The 27,745-nt window shown below is 36.8% G+C and overlaps 1 protein-coding gene and 1 long non-coding RNA gene across 18 annotated transcripts in view; both read left to right on the top strand.

Annotated features, from left to right (window-relative positions):
• Positions 1 to 3,125: 3,125 nt before the first annotated feature.
• Positions 3,126 to 14,505, top strand: LOC148007728 (uncharacterized). Its single transcript, XR_015647135.1, has 3 exons — positions 3,126 to 4,768; positions 8,869 to 8,926; positions 14,160 to 14,505. It is a non-coding gene; the product is annotated as an uncharacterized LOC148007728 (long non-coding RNA).
• Positions 14,506 to 16,739: 2,234 nt separating this feature from the next.
• Positions 16,740 to 27,745, top strand: part of Chd2 (chromodomain helicase DNA binding protein 2) — a 112,731-nt gene continuing 101,725 nt past the window's right edge. For 10 of the 17 annotated variants that reach the window (XR_015624083.1, XR_015624089.1, XR_015624081.1 and 7 more), the window contains 2 exon segments: positions 16,740 to 17,240; positions 17,581 to 17,713. Coding sequence is in view for 5 of the 17 variants with exons in the window: in XM_087557371.1 (XP_087413497.1) it covers positions 17,652 to 17,713 (62 nt within the window). In the remaining 12 variants the exon portion in view is untranslated. 17 annotated transcript variants of the gene reach the window in all.

Genomic DNA, 27,745 nt, shown 5'->3' with positions numbered 1-27,745 from the left:
CACACGGCACAAGATGGCCGGAGAGGCAACAGCAACTCCAGCTGTCAGGCGGCCCGCCGCGGCCCAAGGGCTCGCCGCTGCGCTGGGAGCAGTTCCTGGGCGTCCCGGAGGGCTCCGGAATAGCGGGGAGGTCACGGCTGAGGCGAGGCGGTCGCGTGCGAATGCGGGAGCTCGCCGCAGAGGCGCCCGGGGAGGCCTGGCCCACGACGCCCGTGGCTCCGCTGCGGCAGCGGCGGTGCTGGTGGCGCGCGCGGCCCGGAGGCGGCTCGCGCCGTGAGCGGGATGCTGCGGCGGGCGACCCTTCCTGGACGGGCGAGGAAGAGCAAGCCGATGGCTCCTGCGGCCGCGCTTCGACCCGGTGAGTAGCTCCCCTGCTCCCTTTATTGTCCTTTGTCCTTGGGAGGAAAAGCTCGACGTCCTTGAGCGCGGGCGGGAGGGGCGGCGGGTTAGCTGCCGGCTCTGCACACGCAGCCCTGGGTGCGGAGGGCCGATGCCACTGGAGCACCGGGTCGGGCCACCCGGTTCCTGCTGCACACCCAACCCGGCGCCGCGCTGCGGTCCGAGCCAGCGGGGAGAGGGCGGCGGCCGCTCTGTGGAACCCCTGCTTGCTCCGGTGAGTTACTTTGATACTTAGCGTTAAATAACAACAAACCTTCGTTGATGGACTTTTAAAAATCTTTCCCGGTGAGGTGGGACCCATGTTAGGGGTCGGATTTAAAAGAACAATGGAATCTCTCACTTCGCTTAAAGCAAAATTAAACTTGTCTTTTCCCCCCCTTCTCCCTGTTGGGTGTTGGCTTTTAACTCTTTCCAAGCTGCTTTTGAGAACGGCTGTTAATGTTCTAGATGCAAAGGTATCTTTCTGCTTGTTAAACGTCTGTGACGTTTGTTGTCTTTTAGAAAAGGCAAGTTACAGGAGTGCCTCTAGTATTTCAAAAATGACGACGGCAATAAGGCAGTTTAAAGGAAGTAGATTTGATAATTAATGGTGCAAGATAATGGCGTTTGATGAATACAGCTTAATTTTTACCGAGTACTTTCGCTAAGACCATTTGACGTCCTGATAATTTGAACATAACTATACTGTTTGATACTTTTTTTTTAAATGAGTAGGAAACGCCGTTATCAGTAACTTCTAACTTGAATGTTAAATCGAACTTGAGTCGGTTCCTACCCTTTAAAAGTTAAAATTCATATTGTATTTAAAAGGATGCATACTATTAGAAACCGTGACCGTAAAAGTTAAGGAATATTCTAAAAGCACAGCTCTTCGTGAAGTTACTTTCCTTAGTGTAAATAGTGAAGTAGGACTGTCGGTGATGGGCGATGAAGAGGGGCCATATTTGTTGCATTTGTTGCATGTATAAAAGTGGAGATGTGCTTAAAAACGGAACAGTATTGAAAAAACAGTTCTAAAAAACTGTTTTCTGCATACTCATTTAAAAATTATTTGTGGTAATTTAGGAAGAGTCGTTGGAAGAAGAAATTAGGAATGCTCATACCTTTGTGTATTTTTAAATATATTTTCCTCATTCTGCGGAGCTCTTGTGCTGTAAAGGTGAAGAACTGCGTAAAGACAGTGTTGGGGAGACTTACGTAGTACCTCTAAAATCAAAGGTGCGGGTTGATTGGACCGTATTTTATAGGGTATTTCCAGTAGAAAACAATTGGAATACATTTTATGGGGTAGTACATATTCTCTCAGTTGCGCATACCTTATTTCTCAGAATTAAAGTACTAATTTTTTTTCAAAAGAATGCTTTGAAATAATCTATCGCTGGAATTGGTTTTTAAAGAAATTGGGAATGTAGTTCACAATCCTTTTTGACTTGTAAAATGTAAAAATAATTGCTAGCAGTTTAAGATCTTATGATCTTCAATGATAAATTTGTTAGGAGAAAGACAAAATATTCTGGACCCTGGTTTGGTATTGAATGAAGGTCGTAGATACCACAAGTTTTAGAGCTGCTTAAAAGACAATGCTAATACCACATTTGGTGAGATCAAATAGCTTGTAGTTTAAAATTTACAGTAACCAGTGGCCATTTTAAGTTCACTAATTTCTCCTGGAGGAGTTGATTTTTAATGCTCTGTAAGAGGTATTTGTAAATGGTAAAGAAAAATTTAAGATCATGGCACTTTTTAAAACATTGTCAATGTCTCTTTTGTTTTTGTTTACCTGACTTAATGGAAAAAGGAAAGCAAAGTGATAGTCATTTGAATTTTCTGTTTCTTTTTGTATTCCAGTGTTTTAATCCCTAGTATTTGTTAGTACATTCCAAATGAGGAAAACAAAGACTGATAGACATTTGAGATAAGAAATAACTGCAGGCATAAATGTGCAGGTTGTGTCACTCCATATTTGTACCTGAATCTTGTTTTTGGAATCCTTTTCTCATTTTTATCACACTTGAGTTTTTGTCAAGGAATCTTTAAAAACCAAAACACTTAAATATTTTTTCTTATTTTTTTTTAAAGGTATCTTAGAAGATGGTAATGTGGTTGCCGATGATTCTGAATAAATACAGCTTTTATCCCAGGTAAGATTGGTAAATTTATTGGTTTGACATAAAATTAACTTAATAGGTTTTTGTTTTGCCTTTTTGGTGACATATTTCTAGCATTCAATTAGTATTTATGATTTAACAAGTGATTATGAATGAATATATGAAATTAGAAATGTTTAAAAGCCCCTTTCGCTAAGTGATTAAAAGAATATTCATATGGCTTTTGTAATGTAATGTACCTTTGAATAGTACAAATACTACAAGACTTTAAGGCTTTGTTTAATTTTGGCAACAGGATTTTAGAGCCAGGTATGGACCAAAATGGTTTCCTCCTCCCCTTTAATAGCAAATTAGTTTTGCATTTTAAATACTTAAAACTTATTAGGACATTCAAATTTTTTGCCATTTAGACTAATAGATTTTAGGGAGCAATATTTCAAAAGTTTAGAACATCAATAGTTTCTATTCTATATAAAGTTTTAAAACATTGTACTTGTTACTGTTTCTTCAGTAAGTTGTTTAGAATGTTGTTTGTTTTCTCCAAAAGGTGTGCCATTCTGAAGACTGAGACAATAGAGTTTTTAAGAATAAAAGAGAACCCTTGGGAAATTCTGTATTGTATATATCAAGTAAGTTTTTAAAATCATTATAGTTGAATATTTACCAACATTTGGGTAGGAATATATCATTAAAGTTTGTCAATGAGAAAAACTTCGATTGTTTATATAAAAGGAGATGAGAAAATATCCTATTAGTTTTACCCTAAACCCTTTTGTGTTAACTATTAAAAACAATTGATACGTATAATTCATATCAGTGTGTACAACTATCCAGTAGTAAGACATTTGATCTTCCCAATAAAATGATGCCTTTTCATGGCAGTTAAATCTGCAGTGTTAAATTAGTGTTGTCTTTATAGTCTGAAAGATATATTGTTTAGCTCCCTTCCCCACTCATCATAAAACAGTGTCCTAAAAATTTATAATCATCGTTCCCTTCCTTTTTGAGACTACTTTTCAAAAGCTAAAAGCACACTTTGATGACTTTGTTATTAAATAGTTAAAATACTCATTTTTAGTAGTTCTTTGAACAACTGTAAAAATAGATTCCAGCAAACTAAATGCACTGCTCTTAGAGGCTTCTGTCAGTGTCCTGGTAATTGTTTCTGAACCTAAAAGAGAAATAGGTTCTGAGTTCAGCATACCATAAAATGATTATTTTAATAGGTGAATATTAAGGTGGATGCAGAAAATGTGACTACTTCTATATGTAAAGAAGTAAATCTGCCCATAATAAGTTTGAATTCAGAAGTAACACTCAATTACTGTTTTTAAGTGATTGATCATAGAAAATATGAAATTATAAGTGATACCTTGAAATAAAGAAGATAATCAAATGACTAATTGACTAAAATGAGAAAGAGCACATTTACTTATGCCTTGGCAATCTATGGAAAATCAATTTGTGTTTACCTTGTTTTGATTCAAATAGGTCATAAGGGGAATAGACTAATTTTATTGCCTTTGTGTTAGCTTAATGAAATTTTGTTTTGCAGTTCAAGTTTGTGTTTATATTGTATAAAATAGAAAATGATAGACTTTTAAAATATTTAATCTCTCAAAAGTAGAATATATACAAAAGAATATAAAGGAATATAGTGTTATATCCCTTAAGTGCTAGGATGAGGATTCCCTCTTCACAGCTGATAGAGTGTGTAGTTGGCATGTGCTGAACAATGTTATAAAAATTGAGAATGAGGGGCTGGGGATTTAGCTCAGTGGTAGAGCGCTTACCTAGGAAGCGCAAGGCCCTGGGTTCGGTCCCCAGCTCCGAAAAAAAGAACCAAAAAAAAAAAAAAATTGAGAATGAGGTATTTGTATGATGCTATCAGAAGTTATGTATAAATCGGCAATATGCTTTATCTGAGGTATTTGGACAGAAAAGTAAATAGCTGAAGGTTAGAAATAGTAAACTTTAAATAATTTTTAATTTAATATGAAGTGTAGTAACTGCTAAATTAATTTCTAGTCTTTTGGAGGCAGTTTTTATACTTGGATAAAGGGTTAGAGTGAATTGCTTTATGAAAAGAGCATGTGCTGTATTTATGATAGTGTTTATATGCAGTGTGTATATTACTACTTGAGCTAATTCAGTGGAAAAGCTTGCTGTCATCTGAGGGCAGTCATCAGATACTATCTTATCTTACATAGACAGGAGTAGGTGGCCTACCAAGGTAGATGCTTCTATATACATAGGTCAAGGTAAGTTTTTTGTCAAGTGCCTTTTACTCATGGCTTAAAGTAACAAATGCTTAAATATTTGGCTTTATCTTAGCATTTTGGACAAATTCTTTAATTCTTAAAAATCTCTATTCTAGTTGTGTTTATGTTGGAATATATTTAATGTTTTTATAACTTTAAAGGATTAACATGGCCAAAAATAAAAGAATTTGTTGCAGCTGGTCATCAATGATTTTGGATCATGACATGACATTTCTAGTTTTTAGCATGTAAAATAGGTAATTATAATGTGAATTTTCTTTAGCTTTGTTTCTGATCACAGTTTCTTGACTATTTAAAAATTTAGGCTGCTTATGAGTTAATTTAGGTTTTTCCTCTGACATTTGTATTGAATCAGATGTATGGGATGAGTTGCGAGGCGCTACGTATAATGTAATGTAAAGGCTTTCACTGCTTTCTAGTTTAGTAAACATATTTAAAAATGACCATAATTATAAAGATTTGTAGTTCACCTTACATATTTCATTTCTTTTAATAGACACAATTATTTTAAGTAAAAACTTTTGCATTTCACAGGTAAATAACCTCATTTCACGAAGTTCTAGGTTGGATGCGATGTTATTTTCAAATTTGCTATTTTTGATGTAATCAACTTTTAATTTTTTTTTTAACTTGATTCTGCATCTTTGATTCCTTTGTGGTATTGGAGATTGAACTTAACGTTTGTACATGATAGAAAATTTTTTTACTGTCACCAAAGCCTCGCTTTCCTTCCTAACAAATTGCATTTATGTACTTGTGTCAAAAATGGAGGTCAGGACTAGCCTTTAGTAATTGTGTTCCCTCCCCTCCCACCCTTTCATGGACTCTCAGGATTGGCATCAAAGTTCTGGTAGCATACTTTTGACTTTTTGAAACATGATTTTACTGTGTTGCATTGACTGGGCTTGAATTTAAGGTAGTAATTCTACATTATCCTCAACAAGGGCTGGGATTACAGATGCCAGCCATCATGTCTGATACCCTAAATTTAAGGATACTATGAATTTTTTATGATAGGTGACCTGATTTTTTAAAAATGTGTTTCTGATGTTAGTTAGGATTTATATATTATATAGTGATGCTCCCTAGGTCTTTGCTTCAAGAAACAGTTTTACCTTAGGTTAGGTCTTCAGGTATGTTGGCAAAGTGCCTTTGTGTATTGTACTTTCTCACAGGCTTCATCTTAATAATTTGAAGTTGTATCCCTAAACATGAATGAAATTTTTTTTAAGTCTTTAAAATTTTTAAAGAAATTTTACGGGAATGAGTATTCCTCCTACATATATGTATTTATACCAGTGTGCATGCCTAGTGCATTCAGAGGTTAGGAGAGGTGATTGGTTTCTCTGGAACTGGAGTTAAAGATGGTTGTGAGCCACCATTGGGTACTGGGAAGTAAACTCTAAACGTCTGCATGAGTGTAAATACTTTAACCCACTGAGTCATCTAAGTGGTTAATGTGTAACCCTTTTAATTCAGATTATCAAGGTGGTTTAAAAACATGTACTTTTATCTGTTTTTTTCTTTTTAGAGATAGTGTGTCCTTGGTCCTGAGTTATGGGATTACAGCTGTCAACCATGCCTACCTTATGGTATTTTAAAGCAGTTGTCTTAAGAAATGCTAATGCCTTTGTTTATCTGGGACAGCTTAGGCTGGACAAAGGTGACCATGAGAGACTTGTCTAGACCTCAGAAATGCTTGGATTAACACAGTGTACCCTCATTTTTATTGCAAATGACTATCACTAACCTGTCTTTGTAAACATTTTCTTATAGTGCAGTGTTGTTAAATTTTAGTCTTAGAGCATAAAAGTTTAAGGAATTGAAGAACCAGCAGAAGTCTTGACTTTTATTACAGAAGGGCCAGCATTATAGCTTGTGTATATTCCCTAAAGTTTATTTTTAGATCACAAAGTACATTTGAAGGTATATGAGATGGGTAGGAATTTGAGGAACATCAGACTCTTAGTCTGCTTAAACTGAACTGGACTCCTCATCCCCAATTTTGAAGGGTGGCTAAATACTATCTCATGTTTTAGGAAAGGGGAATCTGATAGATTTCATTAATGTTAATGATTTCATTGTTATGCAAGGTGAGATTAAAGACTTTTTGGGTAGTTTTAGAACCTAAATTTTCTTGGACTGGAAGGGTGACTTAATCATACCACTTATCAAACCAGGATGAGGGATTTGGCTCTCAGGCTTGTCAGTAAGCACTTTTACCTGGTGAGCCATCTCACTCACTGTCTTTTTTGGTGGATGGATACAGTCTCATGTATGTAACCCAAGCTGATTTTGAACTCTCATGTTCTTGTGTGCTGGGATGAAATTAATTTTTAAAACCGTTTTGTTTTAAATTTAGGACCTCACGCATGTTAAGTGTTATACCACTTGGCTACAAATCCCCCATCCCCCCCCCCCCCTTTTTGAGACAAGGTCTCTGTGTAGCCTTGGCTATCTTGGAATTCACTTTTTAGACCAAGCTAGTCTCAAACTCAGAGATCCATCTGTCTCTGCCTCCCTGTGCATTGGGATGAAAGGTGTGCACCACTGTAGCCCTCTATTACTCTGTGATTATTATAGTCATACAAAACCAAGGTAAATGAAAACACAGCCTTATTTCAGAAATTCCTTGAAATGGGAAGCATTTCTCATATTTAGGTTTGAGGAATTTAAGTCAGAAATGAGTGAAAAGTCCTGATATTGCATATATAGATGTATATTATTAGTAGTTTTGATGTTGGAGCGATGGCTCAGCATTTAATGTTCTGTACTATTGGAGGGACCTAAGTACTGGTACTGCTGGACTCTAGCTCCAGAATATACACACACACACACACACACACACACACACACACACACACACACGCTGGAAGTAGTAAAAAGGAATCTTTTTTTTTGATCCAATTGATAAAGTTATAGCCCACCTAAACATGCAAAGCCCAGTACACATCCATCCCTTAAGAACATTCATAACAACCTGTAGATGTGCAGAGAGGAATCTTAAAGTCAGCCTCCATGTTGTCTCCGGCTTCTCTCTCTCTCTCTCTCTCTCTCTCTCTCTCTCTCTCTCTCTCTCTCTCTCTGGTAAAAAGAAATCTTAAAGAATTAGCTTTAGTCTGATAGATGAGTACAACTGATAGTAATTGGAAGTGATGCCTAAGATGACATTTTATTTAAAAGATTGATTATATATGGGATTATATTATGTTGCTGCTAGCATATGATAGATACTGTGAATATAGGGAGAAAGAAGGATCTTACAGATGGGTAGCAAAGGTTTTTAGAAGGCTTAGAAATGTATTAGGGGGTTGGGGATTTAGCTCAGTGGTAGAGCGCTTGCCTAGGAAGCGCAAGGCCCTGGGTTCGGTCCCCAGCTCTGAAAAAAAGAAAAAGGAAAAAAAAAAAAAGAAATGTATTAGATGGTAGGCTAGAGTATGGGTTAATGTTTTGCTCTTAACTTGTATTTTCTCTATTTTCAACATTGGATAGCCAGTTAAGTAAGCTAAGGCAGGAGCTCAATAATTACTCATTTGGTTTTTTTTTTTTTTCTTTTCCTTTTTTTTTTTTGGAGCTGGGAACCGAGCCCAGGGCCTTGCGCTTGCTAGGCAAGAGCTCCTGAGCTAAATCCCCAACCCCGGGTTTTTTTTTTTTTTTTTTTAAAGATTGACTTATTACATATAAGCATATAAGTACACTACAGCTGTCTTCAGACACACCAGAAGAGTACTTTGGATCCCATTACGGATGGTTGTGAGCCGTTATGTGGTTGCTGGGATTTGAACCCAGGACCTCTGGAAGGGCAGTCAGTGCTTTTAACCACTGAGCCATCTTTCTAGACCTCATTTGGAGTTCTTGGGGAATGATATCTAGGCTTGTGATTTTAGTAACTTGTTCTAGAGTTCAACTCTGGCTTTGGCAAAAATCTAAGGTTTGTCAGAATTTTCCTGTCTTTTGCTTGGAGTAACTTGTTCATAACCTATATTTCTTGTTCTGTTGATTTCTTAGAAGGTATTGGAGTTGTGATATAATTCCTAGGAGTTAATAAAGTCTATTCTGTTTTTTTTTTTTTTTTGCAGAAATATGAATCCTGAGGTGGAATGAAAGGCGTGTATACTATAGACATCGAAGCATTTAGTAAGTCTTTAATCTACTTAATGGGTTTATATTTTAGTTTTATGTGTTACTAGGACTTTTAAGTTACTGATTTGGAATTGTAAGTGCATAGCTTTATCAAACCTGTAAATAATGTTGAGTATTTTTACATAACTATTTATAATTATAGCTTTTTTAAAAGATTTGTTTTATTTTATGTATATATAAGTTCACTGTAAGTGTCTTTAGACATTCAGACATTCAGACACACAAGAAGAGTGCTTTGGATCCCATTACAGATGATTGTGAGCCACAATCATCTAAATGTTCTTAAGACAGAGTTTGAAACGCTATACTTGGAGGTCTTGGAATTCATTATGTAGACAAGGCTGGCTTTGAACTTGAGATTTGCCTGCCTTTGCCTCTTGAGAACTTGGATTAAAGACTGCGGCACATGTCCAGTCTAGACATGTAGAGTTTACTATTCACATGTTGCCTTTCTCCATTTATCGAAAGATTAAAACCTATTTACCCACCTATCCATACATCCATTCAGGCATCTATTTTAAATAGGTTCTAACCATGTGGCCCTGGCCAGCCAGGAATTCAATTATGTAGATTGAGTCAACCTGGAATTCAGAGATCTACCTGCCTCTGGTTCTTGAATGTGAGGTTAAAGGCATTTGTCCACCATAATAGGGACAGAAAATAAAACTTTTAAGACCAAAAAATCCCATTTGGACTTGTTTCCAGTCCCCTGGGTTTGTCTGTTTGCTTATGGCAGATTTACCTGGATTGTTTAGATACTGTGGTACTTTCCCTGTGTAGTTTCAGAATGGAGAGTACTTGTACTGAAATAGACATATAGCTTAGAACATTTACTATCTGGTCTTTAAAGAAAACAGGCCTTGACCTAAGCGTGCTACTTTTATGATGTAAAGCTGAGAAATCCTTTGGTTAGAAATGAAATTTAATTGATTTCTAGTTGTAATTGCTTCTGATAAATTAACTCTGAACTTAAACTTCAAGACTGAAAGTTTAGCCTTATCGACTTAGAAATTGCTGCTTAAAAGATGTTATTATTACCAGTACTGTGAAATAGTTCCCCCCACCTCCCAAAGTTGGCAAGTAGTGGGACAGAGTAAAATGGGAAGGTTGTTACAAATCATTTTGGGTTAATTGCCAAAAGGATTTATTCATTGGCAGCAAACTTAAGATAATTGTCTATTAGCTAGCTGCTTTATAGGAATAAAAACATTTGGGAATTGAGATTCTGTGTGATTCTCACCCTCAACTCCCTCTTCCTGTTATTGCTACTTGAGACTACTGGCTGGCTATTAATGGCCTACAAAACACAGTTTGCGTTCTTTCTGAGGGAGAATGAGGAAGGAGACTCACAATTTGTCTAATGTAGGTGCCTAGTTTCCTGTGTGATTATACTTAAGACAATAGTTGCCTGGCACTTGGTAGCAGTAAATATTTGTTGGTTTGTTGTGTTAATGTAACTTTTATTAAACATTATCAACAAGTGTTTTGAGTATAATGAAAGGCAAAATAAAATTTATTATTCAAATGTAAGTGTTAATGTAAATATTATAGCTGTGTTTGAAAGCTAAAATTTTGTCACAGTAAAAATTAGAAGTAATATATGTACATCCTCTACCCCCCAACTTGGTCTCTTTAAATTGGTTTGTAATTAGATTGTAAACTCATAGAAAAGATAACTCTTGTTTGCAATATTTGACCTTATCCTTTCATCGATGAGGATTACCTAGTCTTTTTGTAATAATTTTTTTTTTTTCTTTTCTGGAGCTGGGGACCGAACCCAAGGCCTTGAGCTCGCTAGGCAAGCGCTCTACCACTGAGCTAAATCCCCAACCCCCTTTGTAATAATTTTACTGTTAGTTTTTATACCTATCTTATTTAAGATCCAGACTTGTTAATATATTCTGTTGAGCACTCAATCTATTTTAAGAATAAGATGTCAGGGATTTCTTCCATAAATGTATCAAAATTTCAAGACAGAACTAAGTCATAAGTGCTTGTATATGACAGAAAGGATGAGATTTTGTACTAAATTAACATCTTATGTTAATCTTCCTTTAGTTGTAAAACAAGCATTTAACTTCTGAAAAATACAATTTCATTAATAGTAGTAGCCTTAGAGCTATTTATTTAAAAGTTTAGGAATCATTAATTTTTTTAACTTTCTTTGTTTCCTATATTTTTCTTTGCTATTAAAACTGGCAGAGATAAGCTTGGCATGGTGGCACATACCTGTAGTTGTAGCACTTGGGAGGACAGGAGTCAGATGTTCAGTGTCATCCTTGGTCTCAGACTGAGGCTACTCTATCTTACAAAGAGTAAAGCTAGTTGAAATAGAAGTAAAGAACTGTTTTATTTTAGGAGAGCCCTGCTCACATTCCAGATGAGTCAGTGGCTTGTATTTTATTTTATTTTATTCCCCCCCCCAGTGGCTTGTATTTTAGATAATAATGTGTAACCTATTTGAAGATATTAATAATCAATTTTCTATTCCTAAATTATGAATGTGTCTAGTGATTGGATTTCAGGAGATGACTGTTATAGACTATCTTGATGGCATAAAAACTTAATTTTTGAACAGGAAGTTATTCTTAGAATAAACATGCGTACTTAGAAGTACAAACTAGAAAATACCAAAATAGCATTCTAACCAGACTAAGTTTGAATCTTCTACATGAAATGAAGGCTCTGGGTCTGTCTGAGTAAGAATAGATAGAATTCTAGAGCAAAGGTACACCTGTTCAGTATGTCTGTATTAATTCACTTGTTAATATAGAAAGAGATGTAGTTAATTATCTGTATATACACTCTATTGAACACCTCCTCACCCAATACAAATAAATAAGTGACTTCATGATCTTGTGTTCTCAAAGATACTGTTGCTGTTGGAATAAAGTATTCTGACTCTTCTATGCATGGATTGCTGTGATGCAGGGGAGTGATAGGCAGCCTTTACTGAGCTTGCTTCTGTTATGAACCAGCTCACTTCCTTTTCAGGAGAGCCACAAGAGGTAGTCATTAGGATCTGTTGTATTCCACTGAGGAGCTGTGGATTTTGTTAACATTTTCATGTTTTAAGTGCTCATGTTTGATTCCTTTTTTTTTCCCAAGTAAAACTTTTCTTACTTGTAAGTACAGTTTTTGTAGTATTTGAAACTTCATGAATGTAAATGAATTATCTCTTAATCCTTTTTAAAAGGCCTTTTTATTATACTTATGAAATATGTTTGCTTGTTAACAACATTCTTGCTTTTGGCTTTGGGTCTTAGACTTTGCACGAGTGCATTTTGATCATTTATCATGTAAAATAGTCTGTATTCTCTCATAGTTTTAAATGTACATCACTTGGTGACAGGACTGCTATGGGAGTGCAGGTTTTGAGTAGTTTTCTAATGATAATGTCATTAGGTTTGTGTTATTGATGAGACTATCCTACTCCAGTCTAAACTCAGCAATTCTCTTGCTCCAGCTTCTGAATGAGCGCTGGGATCTCATGTGGAAGCCACTGTTTCTGGCCTTTTTCCTTTTTATTTTCTTTCTTGTTGTTTTTGAGATTAGTCCCAACTAGCTAAGGATGACCTTGAATGTTTGGTCCTTTATCCCAGATTCTGACATTACAGGACAGGCTTGTGCTGCCACCATGCCCAGTTTTATGTAGTGCTGTAGTTTATTGATACAGACATAAAAGGAGTTATATTTCATTTTATAGAAGGATTTGAGAAATTTCCAAAATCTACTGGAGAAGAATATCTTGATGTATGGATTATTACTGATGGTTGTGACACTCCTTACTCCTTTAAAGAATAATTTTTTAATACGGGGCACTACTCTCTTTTGATTATCCAGTTTTTTAGGTATGGTTTTATAATGTGTGTATTAGAGAACATGCCTTTTTTTTTTTTTTTTTTTTTTTTGGTTCTTTTTTTCGGAGCTGGGGACCGAACCCAGGGCCTTGCGCTTCCTAGGCAAGCGCTCTACCACTGAGCTAAATCCCCAACCCGAGAACATGCCTTTTTTATTTAGGAAGACAGAAAATTAGACTAGAAGTAAACATTCTCATATTTTTTTATTCCTGCAGTCCCTTACTGACTAGCTCTACAAATTGAGTTGGAAAGTTGTAGAACATACATGGAAGACCAGGGATTAAAATGTCTTTACCTGGTCAGGAGATAGCTCAGCATTTCAGTTCTTGCTTGGGAATTTGTCTCTCCCAAAATGCAAGTAAATACCCAGATACGAACCTCCACCTGCCTGTAATCCCAGAGGAAACTGGTTAGCAAGAAAAGCCAAACCGATGGGACTCTAGGTATGACTGAGATGTCCTGCTTCAACAATTAAGGTTATGATTTTCATTCTCAGCATTAGTGTCATCCTCGGGTCTACACACATTCTTGCCCTCATGTACAAGTGCACCCCCCACTACAAGAACATGTACACACACACACGGACTCAACATGAAAATTTTAAGAAAATGTTTTTCAAGTTTTGTGAATATGATGACTCCAGAGTTGATTAGGAGTAGAATCACCTGGATTCTCATTTCTTTCTCCCTTCAGTCTGAACTGTTTAAATAATAGGTTAATTTTCCCAGGAGGAACATGATTCTTTTGCATTGAAAGTAGTTATTTTAGTTGTTTATAATTTGAAAAGGGATAGCAGTTTTGTTGCAAATTCCAAGTAAGCCAAGCAGATGTTTCTAATCTTTTTCATGTGGCTTTACGTTCTCTGCATTCTCAGGTATGTGGCTATAAAGGTGCTTCTAAGTAAAATTAATATCTGTAAGATTGTTAAAGTATGCCATGCAGTTATCTATCGCTTTTTAATCTCGTAAGATTATATAATTATTTTCTTTGAGAGAGCTTGGAAACTTTTGGCCTTGAAATTGTTCACATGTGGCTGTAATTTAGCCTCCTACCATTTTTGAATTTTAATCTTTGGTTCTACCTTTCATATATACTATAGTACTTATGTTAGGTTCTTAAGAATTTGACCCTTGACTGTTATTTTACTGGATACAAATGTATCTGTGACAAGAGAACTTAAAATATGTGAATTTATTGATTCTGTCTTTGAGAGGTTGTCACATTAGTGCTGTCTCATAGTGAAAAGATTTTTACAGAATTAGACTTGTATGGTAGAGAATATCTTCAAAGTGGGTAGGATTTTCTGTTTGAAGAAATGAGATGACTGTTACTCCAATAGAATTTTTTTCTTCTAATTTTTTATGAAGCACCCAGCTTGAAGAGTTTGAAATGGACTTTACCACTGAGAAATCAAGATGGCAGCCCATTATGGGGAATTGAGGAAAATGGATTAATGCAAGAATGCTGTGATATTACACAACCAACACAGGATTCTTTTAATATGGATGCCATGAAATGAATGATTCTTACCCAACACAAATGGACAGTGGAATTTACTTCCTAAAGACTTGTTTCGTATCATGTACATTTTTGACATCTGGAGAAGATGCTACATTTCTACAAATGGTAGTTTGTATTCCTGTAGATTCTTGCCGTTTGCTCTGAGTGACCTTATGGAATGTTAACTTTAATAAAATTCTAAAACTTAAAAAATTCTCAGTTTGGGCCTTTTATAAAACTTTTTTTCACCGTGGATGTTTTCATTAAATGTTTCATTAAAGGTGAAAGAAAACCTTGATGACATTTTGACCTTTATAGTTGCTTTTCATTAAAATATACTGAATAAAGCTGGTAAAATGGAATGGTTTTGTTTGTTTGGGATTTATGTGTATTAGAAAACCTGGGTTTTCCTGTGCTTAAGTGGAATGGTCCTTTGGTTAAAATAGATATATTCTCTCTTTCTCCCCCTCCTTCCCCTTTCTTCTTTTTCTTTTCTTTTTTCTTTTCCAGGACAGGGTTTCTCAGTGTATCCCTGACTGTCCTGGAGTTCAGTCTGTAGACCAGCCTGGTCTGGAATTTGCAGTGATTTACCTGCCTCTGCCTCCTGAGTGCTAGGATTAAAGCTGTATACAACCACACCCAATTTGGTGGTTTTTTTATTATAAGGTTTAAATAAATTCTTTGTTTGGGCGTTTTCAAAGTATTTTGCATTTTAATCAGTGAGTAATGGGAACCTAGTTAATTTATATAAAAAGTACTTGTTGCCTGTACAGTCCAAGACAGTCTCAGAGTCTTTCAATTTTTGTTGAGTGGTCCTTTGACCTTTGTATAAAACCTCTTGCAATGAAATGCTCATCTGAATATGTGAGTTATACTGATTTGTATTGTCTTACATTAGAGAGGTGTATTTGTAAGTTCTTTGGGTATACATTAAAGGGCTTACTCTCACAGTATTAATTTACATTTGACAAAAATCATTTTTTTTCTTGTTTCGGGCAGTTGGGAGTTTAAATGAATCATACCATGCTTTGGATTGGTTACCCATGGTTGAAATCAAATACCAGGTTTTCATTTATTGCTACTTTGGTAAGGAATATAATAAAACAGTAATGGGGATTTGGTTGACCAAATGATGACTGATGTTTTTTCATTACAGAAAACAGAATAAAATAATCTATTAATGTAAAATACCTTCGAATACACATGTATAGTTAATATAGATGCAGTGTTTCTTTGAGTGATGTGAGGTGGTTGGTCGTTTGATTTTGATGTAAAAATATCTGTAGAATTGAAACTTGATTATGGATTTTACGTTTACTTAGATTTAACATAATTGGTTTTGGTTGTAAAACTAAAATGGATTACCCCATTGATGGAGTGACATGGTTTTGACCAATAGGGTTCAGTAAAGGAATGTTTTGAGTTTTGGGCGTGTGCGTGGTTGGTTTCTTGTCTGCATGGGAGAGAACACGTGGTTGCATTTGTGATTTTGTTTCTGTGGGCCTTGTGCTTCCATCATGAGGGAGTTTGTCTTTGACAGTTGATGATTGACTGGTAGATGTGGTCTAGCATTGTAAGTGAGCTGTGGTTAATGAAATGTGAGTGTCCCTAGAATTTGATTTGAAACATAAGTGAAGGGTTCTTTTGGTTTTGGAGTTGAGGTTGAGTGTTTGATTTAATGGTGACCAATGTTGGAATATATTCTTGAATTTGAAGTTATTAATTTTGCCCAAATATATATATAAGAAGTAACTGTGTTTGATGTATGGCATTTCCAAGGTTAATAGTTTACAAAGAATTTTGTTTCTTCTGGGGGGAAAATGGTTGAACTAACTTTTGCTCTACTGCATTTGAACACTAGGGAGGCGCTCTTGAGTTGCACAAGAAATTACCCCTTCCAGTTGAAGTGGAAAATTCCCCCTTAATCTTTATTTGTTTTTAGGCACTATAAAGAAGGCAAGAGTTGAGTTTAATTTATGGTGTTGAAATGTTGCTTCTATATACAAGCCATTTTACCCATGGGGGTATTAATATTTTTAAAGATTAATACTTAAACTGAGTTTTAGATTCTCTAAAAATTATCTTTATTTCAAAATGGCTTGATAAAACTCTACTTCCTGTCCAGGGAGGAAGTTATTTTAGCTCAAGGACTGAAATATTTAGCAGATCTTTAGACAAAAGGAACAAATTACATTTCTCTCTGGCTTAAAAAGGGTGCTTGAGCCAGAGGGGGTTAAGAAGCCCTTCCCCCTCCCCCTGATGGAGTGGTCTGGAGGGGCAGGGAGGTGTGGAGTTGGGGGTCTTCAGGCTCCCTCAGATTGAGGATCTGGTTCTTTTTCTTTCTTTCTTTTTTTTTTTTTTTTGGTGGAGATGAAGGGGTGGGTCTATGGTACATCACCTGAGTTGTGGGGTAAATGTAGAGAGTGTCAATCAAAGGCAGAGCTCTCAGAGCTGGGAAGGAGGCTCTAGATGGCGGCTGTGCCTTAGAGAGAGCGCGCTTTGCTCCCTGCTTCGGTTCACTTTACGCAACTTTCCCTAACTTTCGGGCAGCCTCAGGGGGCCCCCGCAGCCCCCTGCCTCTCCTAGTGACTTACTGGGGTCGATCCGAACCTTTTTTTGGGAGAAAAGCTGCTTTTAGAAGCTTTCTTTTCGTGCCTTGTTGGAAGAAGCTGCCGTATTGAGAGCCCAGGTCGTTGTTTTTTCCAGCTTAGAAGCCATGGCGCACCTCCATTTTTGTGCGCTCTCCTAATGAGGTTTTTTTTTCCCCTTCCGGACCTGTTTTAGTATTAATTATTGCTTTATTTTTTGACAAGTCAACATATTTGAGGATTATTTCATTTACTTTTTGGCTTTTAACGGAGGATTTTGCGTTTTTAAAAATCATTTTGGATCTGATATTTTTCTACTACTAGATAGGACTCTTGCTTTGGACATACTACATGGATCAGGTAAGTCTATGATAATCAGTGATAATTTAAAAAAAATTATGTTGTAGTTGGTTTTATTTACTGTAAATATGAGAAATTCCTGGATGACGCAATAAGATACAGAGATTGTTATTTGTATCCAGTGTGTTACTTTTGAGAAACTTTCCTTATTGATAGTGATGCTTCTACCGTTCAGTTTATCCCCTACTTATTTTAAAACGGAAAAATAGAAATATTTTGTTTTTTTGGTGCTTATCGTTGTTGCATTACATGAATTTCGCTAACATCGGCAGGACTTTGTTCCTGATAATAAAACCATCCATAGAAGCTGGGACCTTACCTTTCTTTCAACTTTTGACAGTAAATACCTGGGCACAGGACTTCAAAGCAAATACAGATTCCCCCTCCCCCTTAATATTTAAGAATTAAAAGATGATGAGAAATAAGGACAAAAGCCAAGAGGAGGACAGTTCGCTACACAGCAATGCATCGAGGTATGAGCTATCAACTTTCTTTCTTTTTTTTTTTTTTTTTTTGGGGAAACCTCAGCTTACACTTGTTTACATTGACAGACATGGATTGCTGTCTGTATTTCAAGAATTTTCTAACTTGGGTTGATTTTTAAAGCGTGACCTTGAGATTGCTAGCATGCCACACCCTGATTTTTTGGTAACAATTTATGAAAGTTGAGTTGTGACTTAAGGCCTCTTACAGCATTCAGAAGGTGAGGTACTTTTATACGGAGGGGCCTTTCCTAGAAACTGTAGTTTTTCTGTCAGTAAATTTTCAGTTTTTAGGTTTTCATGCTGCAGAAAAATGACCTTGTCTGTTTAGCCATTGCTGCATTGCACCATTTTACATACAAGGCAAATTTTTTTCTTTGAAGAATCTGGGATATTCAAACTTGTAACCGAGGGCCATAGAGCAGCCTGGTAGTAGTAAATTATAGTAAATAGACATTTGAGAAAGTTATATGAATGAAAAAATGTACATTTAAAAACGGAATCACAAATAGGACTCTTTGACTGATGCCTTTCAGTTTATATTTTTGATTGTTTCTTTTGATAACACGTGACAATTTAAAATATTTTTTATGACTTATCTAAACCTTAATAATTAGTTCCTGAGATCATTAAATCTGTAACCACAAAAATCCTGGAATGCTATTAATGCTTCAGCTTTGTGTGTGTTACTGTGACAATGGAATTGTAAATTTTATGCTTAAAATGTTACAAGGTTTATATTTGTGTGTATTAAGACAGTTCTTTCTGGTTGGTAATTGTATTTCATCCTTATGTTTTAGTTGGTGCTGCTTTAAATGTATCAATTTATTTTGACCGAATCCTCTGGAATGCTTTCTCTTCTGAAGCTTTTTAATGTACTGTTTGTTTAAATCATGATTTGTCTCCCATTCCCTGAAGTAGCTTATCAGTGATTGAAATAATAAAGCCTATAAGATATTTTTGTTGTATGACTGTATCTTTATGTTAATTTAAAGAATGCGAATGCATTTCTGGATGTGTTCTTATGATTTGTCATGTCATAGTTTTAAAATCGTGCAGCTAACAAGGATATGATTGGTTACTTGATCCAATTTTGATTTTACTTTATAATTTTGCATAAAATTATTTTTCTAAATTAGTTTGTAAATTTGGAATATAGTTTATTACAAATAGATGAATTTTACTCTTTACCAAAATATTTTGAGCCTTAGTTTTAAAAATACATTTCCAGATTTCTTTGCAAATTGAATAGTTAGAATTTTGGATATCTTTTAAGTTGCCTCTGTAATTATTGGGCCATAAATAGGACAGAAAACATCTAATGCAAAACTAATTTTCTGGAAAGTAACGTTTTGAAGGTATAGGAAGCTCCAGATATATTTGACAATTATGAAAGAACCAAAATTAAAGTTGTCACTCCCTTGAGTATATGATTTGCATAGTCTCACCAGGGTTTTGGCTTACTCGTGCAAGGTTTTTTGTTCATTGATCAGACTAACTCAAAGTGATGTTTTTGAATAAACTTACTTTTGTCAGGGTAATAACTTGGGCATTGTCATGCATTTGATTCCTTTAGTCAAAAGAAGAAGCAGATTTTTAATGCTTTTGCCAAGTATACTTTAAATCATATACTTGATGAATGTCCAAAATACCCTAGTCTGGTTGGAGTTACTTTTAAATTACTGTTACCCTTAAGTTATATACATTATTCATGTATGTACACAGTTAAGACATCATTTCCTTTAAAGATTGTAAAGTTTAAAGAATGTTTGTATTGTTTGGGTGATGATATTTCTCCGGAGTTGAAATTGATGTTGCTCTTGTGTAGCTAGCTGTTCTGTGTCATCCAATAGGTTGACACTGTAGAGAATTAATTTTGCAAGTATAGCATTTAGGGAACACAACTAAAAACACCATCTTTGCAGCCTGATTCTGCAGGGAATGAAAGGAATTGTTTTCAGATCTAGTAAAATTTATAACAAGAATCACTCGAGAGACTGGGATAAACTAAAGTTTTAAGAAAACTTGTTTTCCTGTTCTGAAACAAGTACTACTAATAGTGATTGCACTGTAATTTTTTTGAAATGAATTCTGAAGCCTAATGTGCTTTGTCTATCACGATTTTTGGAGATTAAATGTTTACTTATTAGAATGTAATTTTAAACATTTCACATTCATAAATTTCTAAGTACAGAAGTTTTAGTGATTGGACATATAAAGTATGCCAAACACTTACCTAAGTTATTCCAGGAATGGAAAGTAGAGGAAAGGGAATGCACATGTAATCAGTCGAGTGCACGAATTTGTTCTAGGTCGCAGCATCTAAACTAAATAGTAAATGTCTTATGTAAAAGTCGTCTGCCTTTGACCCATATTTTGGAATCTAGAGGTGTGGGTAAATCTTAACGTTTTTTGCTAGGCTCTTAGCCTTGTAAGGCGGGGATGACTAGAAAAGGCATATGCAGTGCTTGTGTACTGGAACAGGCAGTTTTAAAGTGGCAGCCATTTTATGATGCTGATAATACTTTTTAAAAATCCAATTTTTAAGAAGGCTGAAAACAAATGAAACCTAATATTAGAACATCCCTTTCCCCACGTTCCCATTAGTACTCTGAGGATGAAATAAGGGACAGCTCGGTAGTTGGCTCAGGCAGCAGTTCTCGGAGGCCCTGGCATCTTGGTGCAGGTCCAGCTCAGTCACAAAATGGCTGTTCCTTTGTGCCGCAGCGCTGACAGACATACTGCATTGCACTGTGTACTCGCCAAACAGCAGGAAGTTGCTGTGCGGAGTTCAAAGGCCGGCCGGAGCTGGCGGCGGGTGCTGATTGGCTGTGTGAGCGCCTGGTAACAGCAGGGTCAACGGTGGCGCCGTCAGGCTGGTCCCGCCCCTTGACGTCAGACGGCGTGGGCGGGAGAACGCCGTGACGCGTTGCTTCGTGCGTCGGTCCGCTGCTTCCTCTGGGCTCGGCTGGTGCCGGGGGCGGGGCAGAGGGAGGGAATTTTGGTCGGGACTTTCCGGTGGGCGGCTTCTTTCCGGACCGATTTTGATCCTTGCAGTCCTTAGGCCTGGCCTGTAGTGGTCCACACCACACCCTACGGTGTGTTCCTGAGCCGGTTCTTGGAATGTTTGTCCTCTTTTGGAGAAAAGATACAGTAATTGTAAATCTCCCAGTAGTAGTACGCTAGGTTTTTTATTTACAGTTTTCGCTTTTTTTTGTAGGTTCCGGTGTGTTTTCTCCCGTTTAGTCCCTCTTTCCGTGTACAGAGATTAGTGAGTTTCATTTTGTTCCCATTGGTTGAAAGCAGTTCAGTGTGAGTGGAATGTTTTTAATTCAAAGGCCTTAACGGGTGTTTAAGCTCTGTCATACATGGCTCATAAACCAAGGGAAGAGCATTTGAGCTTGTCCCCGTGCATTTTTACTTGGTATCAAACATTTTCTCAATTGACATTTGAGGAAGAAAAACTCAGGTCAGTATCTGTTTAGTGGTTTGTAAGAATCGCAGTGGGGTAGTTAAAAAGAAATGGTCTAGGAACGTTTAGCTATGACTACAAGTGTCAGTGCATTAGGCAATACATTACTGTTTTGTGTCAGCAAACTATTAAAAGTGAGACTGGCACTGGCTTGAGACTCAACCTTGACTAGTAGCAGAATTACTTGTTAAGGCCTTAAATGCATGGGCTGTAGTTGTAGTCTCCCATTATTAGTTCATTTTCTGGCAAACAAACTTCTGTGTGGCTGCTCTTTCCCTGCCTTGTTTGGGGTACCTAGTAATTTATTTTTAAAATCGTTTACCAACTACGGCTCTAAATTATAAATAATGAATTTGACCTTGAAGAAAAAAACAATGTTAGTACATTTTCTTTGTTGTTTACTTAAATATTCTTCATTCCAGTATATTTTAGGAGTATCAAATAAACTATTCCTTAGGAGACACTATTAGCAATTCAGTAGACTATACTTTAAGCGTGGGCAACTGAGTAGTGTGACGGCATATACCTTTTCATTCAGCGTTGGCCAATAAGTGGCAGAGGGAGGCAGAACTGGGAGTTCAAGGCCAGTATGGTCTACAAACAGTTGACAACCAGGGCTATACAGTGAGACAATCTTAAAGAAAAATGGTATGGGCCTCTTTGGTGCTCCCAGAAATGTTTTTATGGGCGTTTGTGAAAGGAACAATTCCTTGTAATGGGTTTTATAAATTTTCCTTAATCCTGGTTGTTTACCTGAATTTTTTAGTAAATTATGGGATTTTCAGATTGTTATACAAAAGAATTACACAGAAAAAAATTGCTCCATGTTTATTATGCACCAAATGCTTAACATCCTTAGAAATCTATGTTTTTTGAAGTGGTTTTGTATTTACTTGTTTCTAACATTTTAAGGGGTTTACCAAATAAAAGGAGCACAAATAAAAGTATCTTGACACTAAAAGGAAAATAGTAATTCTATCTTCCATTTTTATGTATTGGAATTAAATTATATTAGTATTAGGTTTTAGTGTTTGCCAAGCATTCTTCAATTCTTGTGGGCTAGAATTCAGTAGCCAACATTGCATTGAGTGTATGAGAGAACAAACAGTTTTAGGAAGATATTTTCAGCCTGGATATTACACTGTCCGAGTTTGCGTGTGTTATCATCCCTGGTCTGCTGATTTAGGAACTGCTTCCAAGTGAAACATATCAGAATATTATTTTAGGTCTGCCCTTTGAGCCTTTTCCTTTATGCCCTGTGTAAATATGCCAGGAAGTGCCAAGAAGCCGTGTGTGTGTGTGTGTGTGTGTGTGTGTGTGTGTGTGTGTGTGTGTGTGTGTTTTCACTATTTAAAATTTGGACTTTGGTGGGCCTTGGTTGACACTTAGTCCCAACTCTCAGGAGGCAAAAGCAGGCAGATCTCTTGAGTTTGAGGTCAGCCCAGTCTACAGAGGGAGTTCCAGGACATAGAAAAACCCTTTCTTGAAAAACCAAAACAAACAAAAAAATCCCCCTTAAACAAAACAAAACCCTTTTGTACTTTGTAATCTTTTTTTGGGACTCTTATGATTAGTGCCTTTTGTAGATTAACACATTGGGGGTTGGGAGTTGTCTTTTCTTGATAGTCTGTAAGAAGCCCCTGGGTTTGGTTTCTCATTTCATAAACTGAATGTGACAGACCTGAAATCTTTTTATTTGAGAAGAATAAAAAATTCTGGAGAATAAGAAGTTCAAGGTCATTCTCGGCTTTGTAGACTTTCAGACTAGCCTTGGATACCTGAGATTAGGGCTTCAAAATAAGATAAAAAGGTGCAGTAAATGGAGGTTTGCAAACAATATTTGATATATTTTGCAAGCTAATTGTTTGAGGAATAACTATATACTTTTATTTCAACTATGACATTCAGATTTTATTGTTTACTTTACTGTAGTGTTCAGCACAGTTGTCTAAATTTGTGCCACATAGTTACTTAGATCACCTGAGATGTCCACACCCACACCACCTCTCCTGGAAAATTTGGTATAGTGAACTTTTCCCTAACAAGAAAATTGTGAGACTGCTATTAAGTCTTCTTTCTTATTTATTTATTTATTTATTTATTTATTTATTTATTTATTTATTTATTTATTTTGGCTGATTGTGGGCAGCTATAACTGCCTTAGTGCTTTAGCTTTTCCTGACTACTTTAGAACTCTCTTGAGTTCTAAAGCTTTCTTGAGGAGTGTTACTTTTAACAAAGAAACTTTAACACTTGCCCCTCACTTTTGCTTATCAATAAAATCAACTTCTCTGTTGCTTAGGAAAGAGTTACTTTTGCATACCAATAGAAACAACTTCTAGCTTGCCTATCTCTCCAACTATATATATATGTATATGTATATATACATATACACATATGTACATATATAGACATATATACATATGCACACACATATATATGTATATATATTGTCTCTTCAACTTTTATGTTTTCAGTTATTACTTGTTTTGGAACTTTAAGAGATTACTAAGAAAATGCCAGAATAAAACTAATTCCACCCAATCAGCAAATGCCCAGGGACTGTTTTCCTTTTTAAGTCAGCAATTTAATTTAGCACAGCGGGTTACTTTGTTTATATGTTTGCTGTGACCTCTGATCCCTAGTCAATTTGTGCTTTAGTTGATTAGGTGACACTGGGCCAGATACTTCTGCAGAGCTATACTGGAAACATTTTAACTCAAATTAGGACATGAGAGTCAGGTTTTTCTGAAATAAATAAATAAACGTAGAAGGAAGCTGCCATTTATGTCATGTTTTCTGAAACAGTTTGAACACTTCATTTATGGGCCTGCTTATGGATGGATCACCCTGTGTTGGGGTTTCAGATACCTTCCTGGCTCACTATCCAAAAAGGTTTTTGGATTCTCTTGTAGTTTAGGGAAAGTAGGTTCAACTGTTTTTAAAATTTATTCTTTTTTTTTTGTGTATTAGTGTTTGGCTGTATGAATGTATGTATGTTTACTATGTGAGTATGCTTGTTGCCCTTGGAGGCCAGAAGAGGGCATTGTATTCCCTGGGGCTGGAGTTATTGAAAAGTGTAAGCTACTATGTGGGTGCTAGGAATCACATACATGCATCCTTTCTAAGAGTAGAAAGATAGGCTCAGCCATCTTTCCGTTCTCACCCCTTTAAGGAGCTGGGTAAAGGTTAAGCTTAATTTTGTGTATAATTTTTAGTCACATTCTTGCTAGTCAAGAACTGTATATGTAGTTGATATCAATTCAGCTTTTACTGTAGTACTAAAACCCTCCAATTTACATTATTTGGGGGCATAAATTTTCTCATCTTAAATGTAGAACCTTTTAATTATTACTGGGTTGTGAGGATTAAGTATTAGAATGCCTCTAGAGATCCTTAGGAAAGAACCTAGCACACTGAAAGCACCCAGTAAATGTAAGCTACTAGTAACATTTTAATTTATTACTGCTCCCCTAACCCTTTCCCTGTAGTTTTAAGGGCCTTCTGAGACAGTTTCTGCTTAAGTGCCCTCCCTGGTGGTTGTCTGGGTTATCAAAATCCGTTTAGACTTTAGGGGAGAGATTTTCAAGAATTATCATAGGAGGCATGTCCCCCTTTAAAATTTTGGGTGCATTTTGTATTATAAAGTCAGTTTTATTCCCCTGTGAGAGCCCGATTATTCTTCCTGTTGCATGAGTCACAGCCCTGGCCTTTGGCAGTCTGAGTTCCTTCCCTTCCTTCCCCTCTGGTAATTACTGCCTGTTTTATTTAACTCTGGCCCATTTTGCTCTTCAAGCTGTCCTAGAAAAGCTGACTAGTGAGCTTTTCTAGTAGTAGTTAGTTGCAACCCATCTAGTTGGCTAGTACAGTATCCATTTCTCTCTCTCTCTCTCTCTCTCTCTCTCTCTCTCTCTCTCTCTCTCTCTCTCCCTCTCTCTCTCTCTCTCACACACACACACACACACACACACACACACACCCCACACCCCACACCCCACACCCATGTCTGCTGTGTACTGTATTCCCTGGGAACTATAGTACTAAGACCTGGGTGATTTTGTTGTTACTGTTTTTCACTTGTTTGTTTGTTCCTCTCAGACATTGAAGGTCTTTTAAAATGTTCAAGTCCAGCCCTATCTTTCAGATTTAATTTGTAAAAAACATCTCTTTATGTGGTTCAGATTTACCAGAGTTTTCCACGTGTAGTGTCTCCATGTCTTCTGGATCTTCCCATGGAACATGTTCTTACTTTCCTTAGTAATAACTGCTGGCCTGTCACATTCTCTTTGTTGTAATTTCAGGCCAATGTTTTTAGTTTGCTGTTCAGGAAATAAGAGATGGATGGAATTCTGAGAAAAGAAGTTAGAGGTTTAGTGGAGGGGAAATGTTCCTGTGTTGAGCATTCTCCAGCTCTAGGCATTTGTGTCAAACTTGGAGTGAGGAACTTTTCTTTTTTTTTTCTTTTTTTTTTTTTTTTTCTTTTTTTTTGGTTCTCTTTTTCGGAGCTGGGGACCGAACCCAGGGCCTTGCGCTTCCTAGGTAAGCGCTCTACCACTGAGCTAAATCCCCAGCCCCGAACTTTTCTATATAGGTGGAGTTCCTCCTATGTCTTAATTTGCTGTACGTTCTGGTGGTCTCATTCCTAGTGTATTTCGTACTCACACTCTTCAACTGGATCTGGAATTTTGCTTGGATATTAATCTCTTTAAGTTTGCTAAGTACCTTCTCGAATCTTAAAAAGAACTACCTAATTTCAGTACATTTATGTTCCATTCTGACTTTACCTTCCCCTTGTTATAGAGGTAATTATCTTACCAGATTATCCAGGAGTGAAGTATAAATTGCAACTGGCATCAATATTTTAAAATTGATTAAAAACAGTCTTTAGGGAACCTCATATATGTAGTCTGTCTTTTTGAAACAGGGTCTTTATACTTTTGGTTGGCTTATAGCTCACTCTGTAGGCCAGGCTGGCTTTTGAACTTGGTCTGCCTGTCTCTGCCTCTGGTGCTGTGATTAAGAAAGGCATGTGTCACCAGCCCATGCTGCTTTTTTTTTTTTCTTTTTCTTTTTGATATATGGTCTCTCTGTAGCCCTGGCTGTCCCAGAATGCTGTTATAGACCAGGCAATCCTCAACTGAGGTCCATCTGCGTCTGCTCCAGAGTTCTGGGGCTAAAGACACATACCACCAGAATCCCGAGTGGCCCTGTGTTTGTAATCTTTGTAATTGATAGTTATCAAGTCTGTAGATGAAATGGTTGTGAGAGACTATTTAAAAGAAAATAGTGAGAAAGCTCAGTAAGAGCTGCCGTTCTGTGAACCTATCCTTCCTGAAGAGGTATGATTATCATCCCTGTTCCATAAATGAGAAAATTGAAGTATAATGTAGTCATTAGTGGAATTCTGACTCAGGTTTGTTTTTTGTTTTTTTTTTTTTAGATTTATTTTATTATATATAAGTACACTGTAGCTGTCTTCAGATACACCAGAAGAGGGCATCGGATCTCTTTACAGATGGTTGTGAGCCACCATGTGGTTGCTGGGAATTGAACTCATGACCTCTGGAAGAACAGTCGGGTGTTCTTAACCACTGAGCCATCTCTCCAGCCCCTGACTCAGGTTTTTGATAGCTGGTTCTTGGATGGCTGTTGATTCAGAAAAAGCTATAGAAAAATTAGGTGGGGCCATCCTCTTCTGCTCCTAAAGTTTTAATATTTTTGTTCGCCTGCCCTCCCTCCCTCCCTCCCTCCCTCCCTCCCTCCCTCCCTCCCTCCCTCCTTCCTACTGTGGTATATGTAATTCGTGCACATACTGAGGCCAGATGAGGATGTTGGGTAACCTCTTATCACTGTCTGCCCTATTCCTTTGAGACAGGTTTTCACTGAATATGGAGCTAGACTGGCAGGCTTCTCCCTGTGTCTCAGCACTGTATTTTCAGACCACACCTGCCTTTATTTTATTTTATTTTATTTTATTTTATTTTATTTTATTTTATAAGACAGTTTTCACTATGTAGTTCAGACCACACCTGCCTTTATTTTATTTTATTTTATTTTGTTTTATAAGACAGTTTTCACTATGTAGTTCTGGCTATCCTTGGAACTATGAAGACCATGTTGGCCTTGAACTTAGATCTGCCTGACTCTGCCTCTTGTTCTAGGATTAAAGGCATGAACGCTAGCTATTTTTAATTTAAAGATTTAATATACTCATATTTTGATTATGACTGTTTCTTGTTTTATGACTGTTTTATGTTCTGGTCCCTTATAGACAAGAGAAGGGTGTCAGATCCCCCATGGAGCTGGAACGCCAAACAGTTTTGAGCTGCCGTGAGGGTGCTGGGAATGGAATCTGGGCCTTCTGAAGAACAAGTGCTCTAACTCTGGGCATCACCAGCCCCACACTTGGCTTTTATGAAGATTGTGGTGATTTGAATTTCAGGTCTTCAGTTTTTGTAGCAAGTGCCGTTACTGCCAAATCTTCTCCCCAGCCCACCATTTACATTTTATTTTACTTTTTTGAGACTAGATCTCTATTTTAGCCTTGGCTG

Source organism: Rattus norvegicus, chromosome 1 (genome assembly GCF_021556685.1).
Source record: "Rattus norvegicus strain SHRSP/BbbUtx chromosome 1, alternate assembly SHRSP_T2T, whole genome shotgun sequence".
Classification (NCBI taxonomy): domain Eukaryota; kingdom Metazoa; phylum Chordata; class Mammalia; order Rodentia; family Muridae; genus Rattus; species Rattus norvegicus.
The sequence above is the reverse complement of the archived record's forward strand: the minus strand, read 5'-3'. Positions and strand labels throughout refer to the sequence as shown.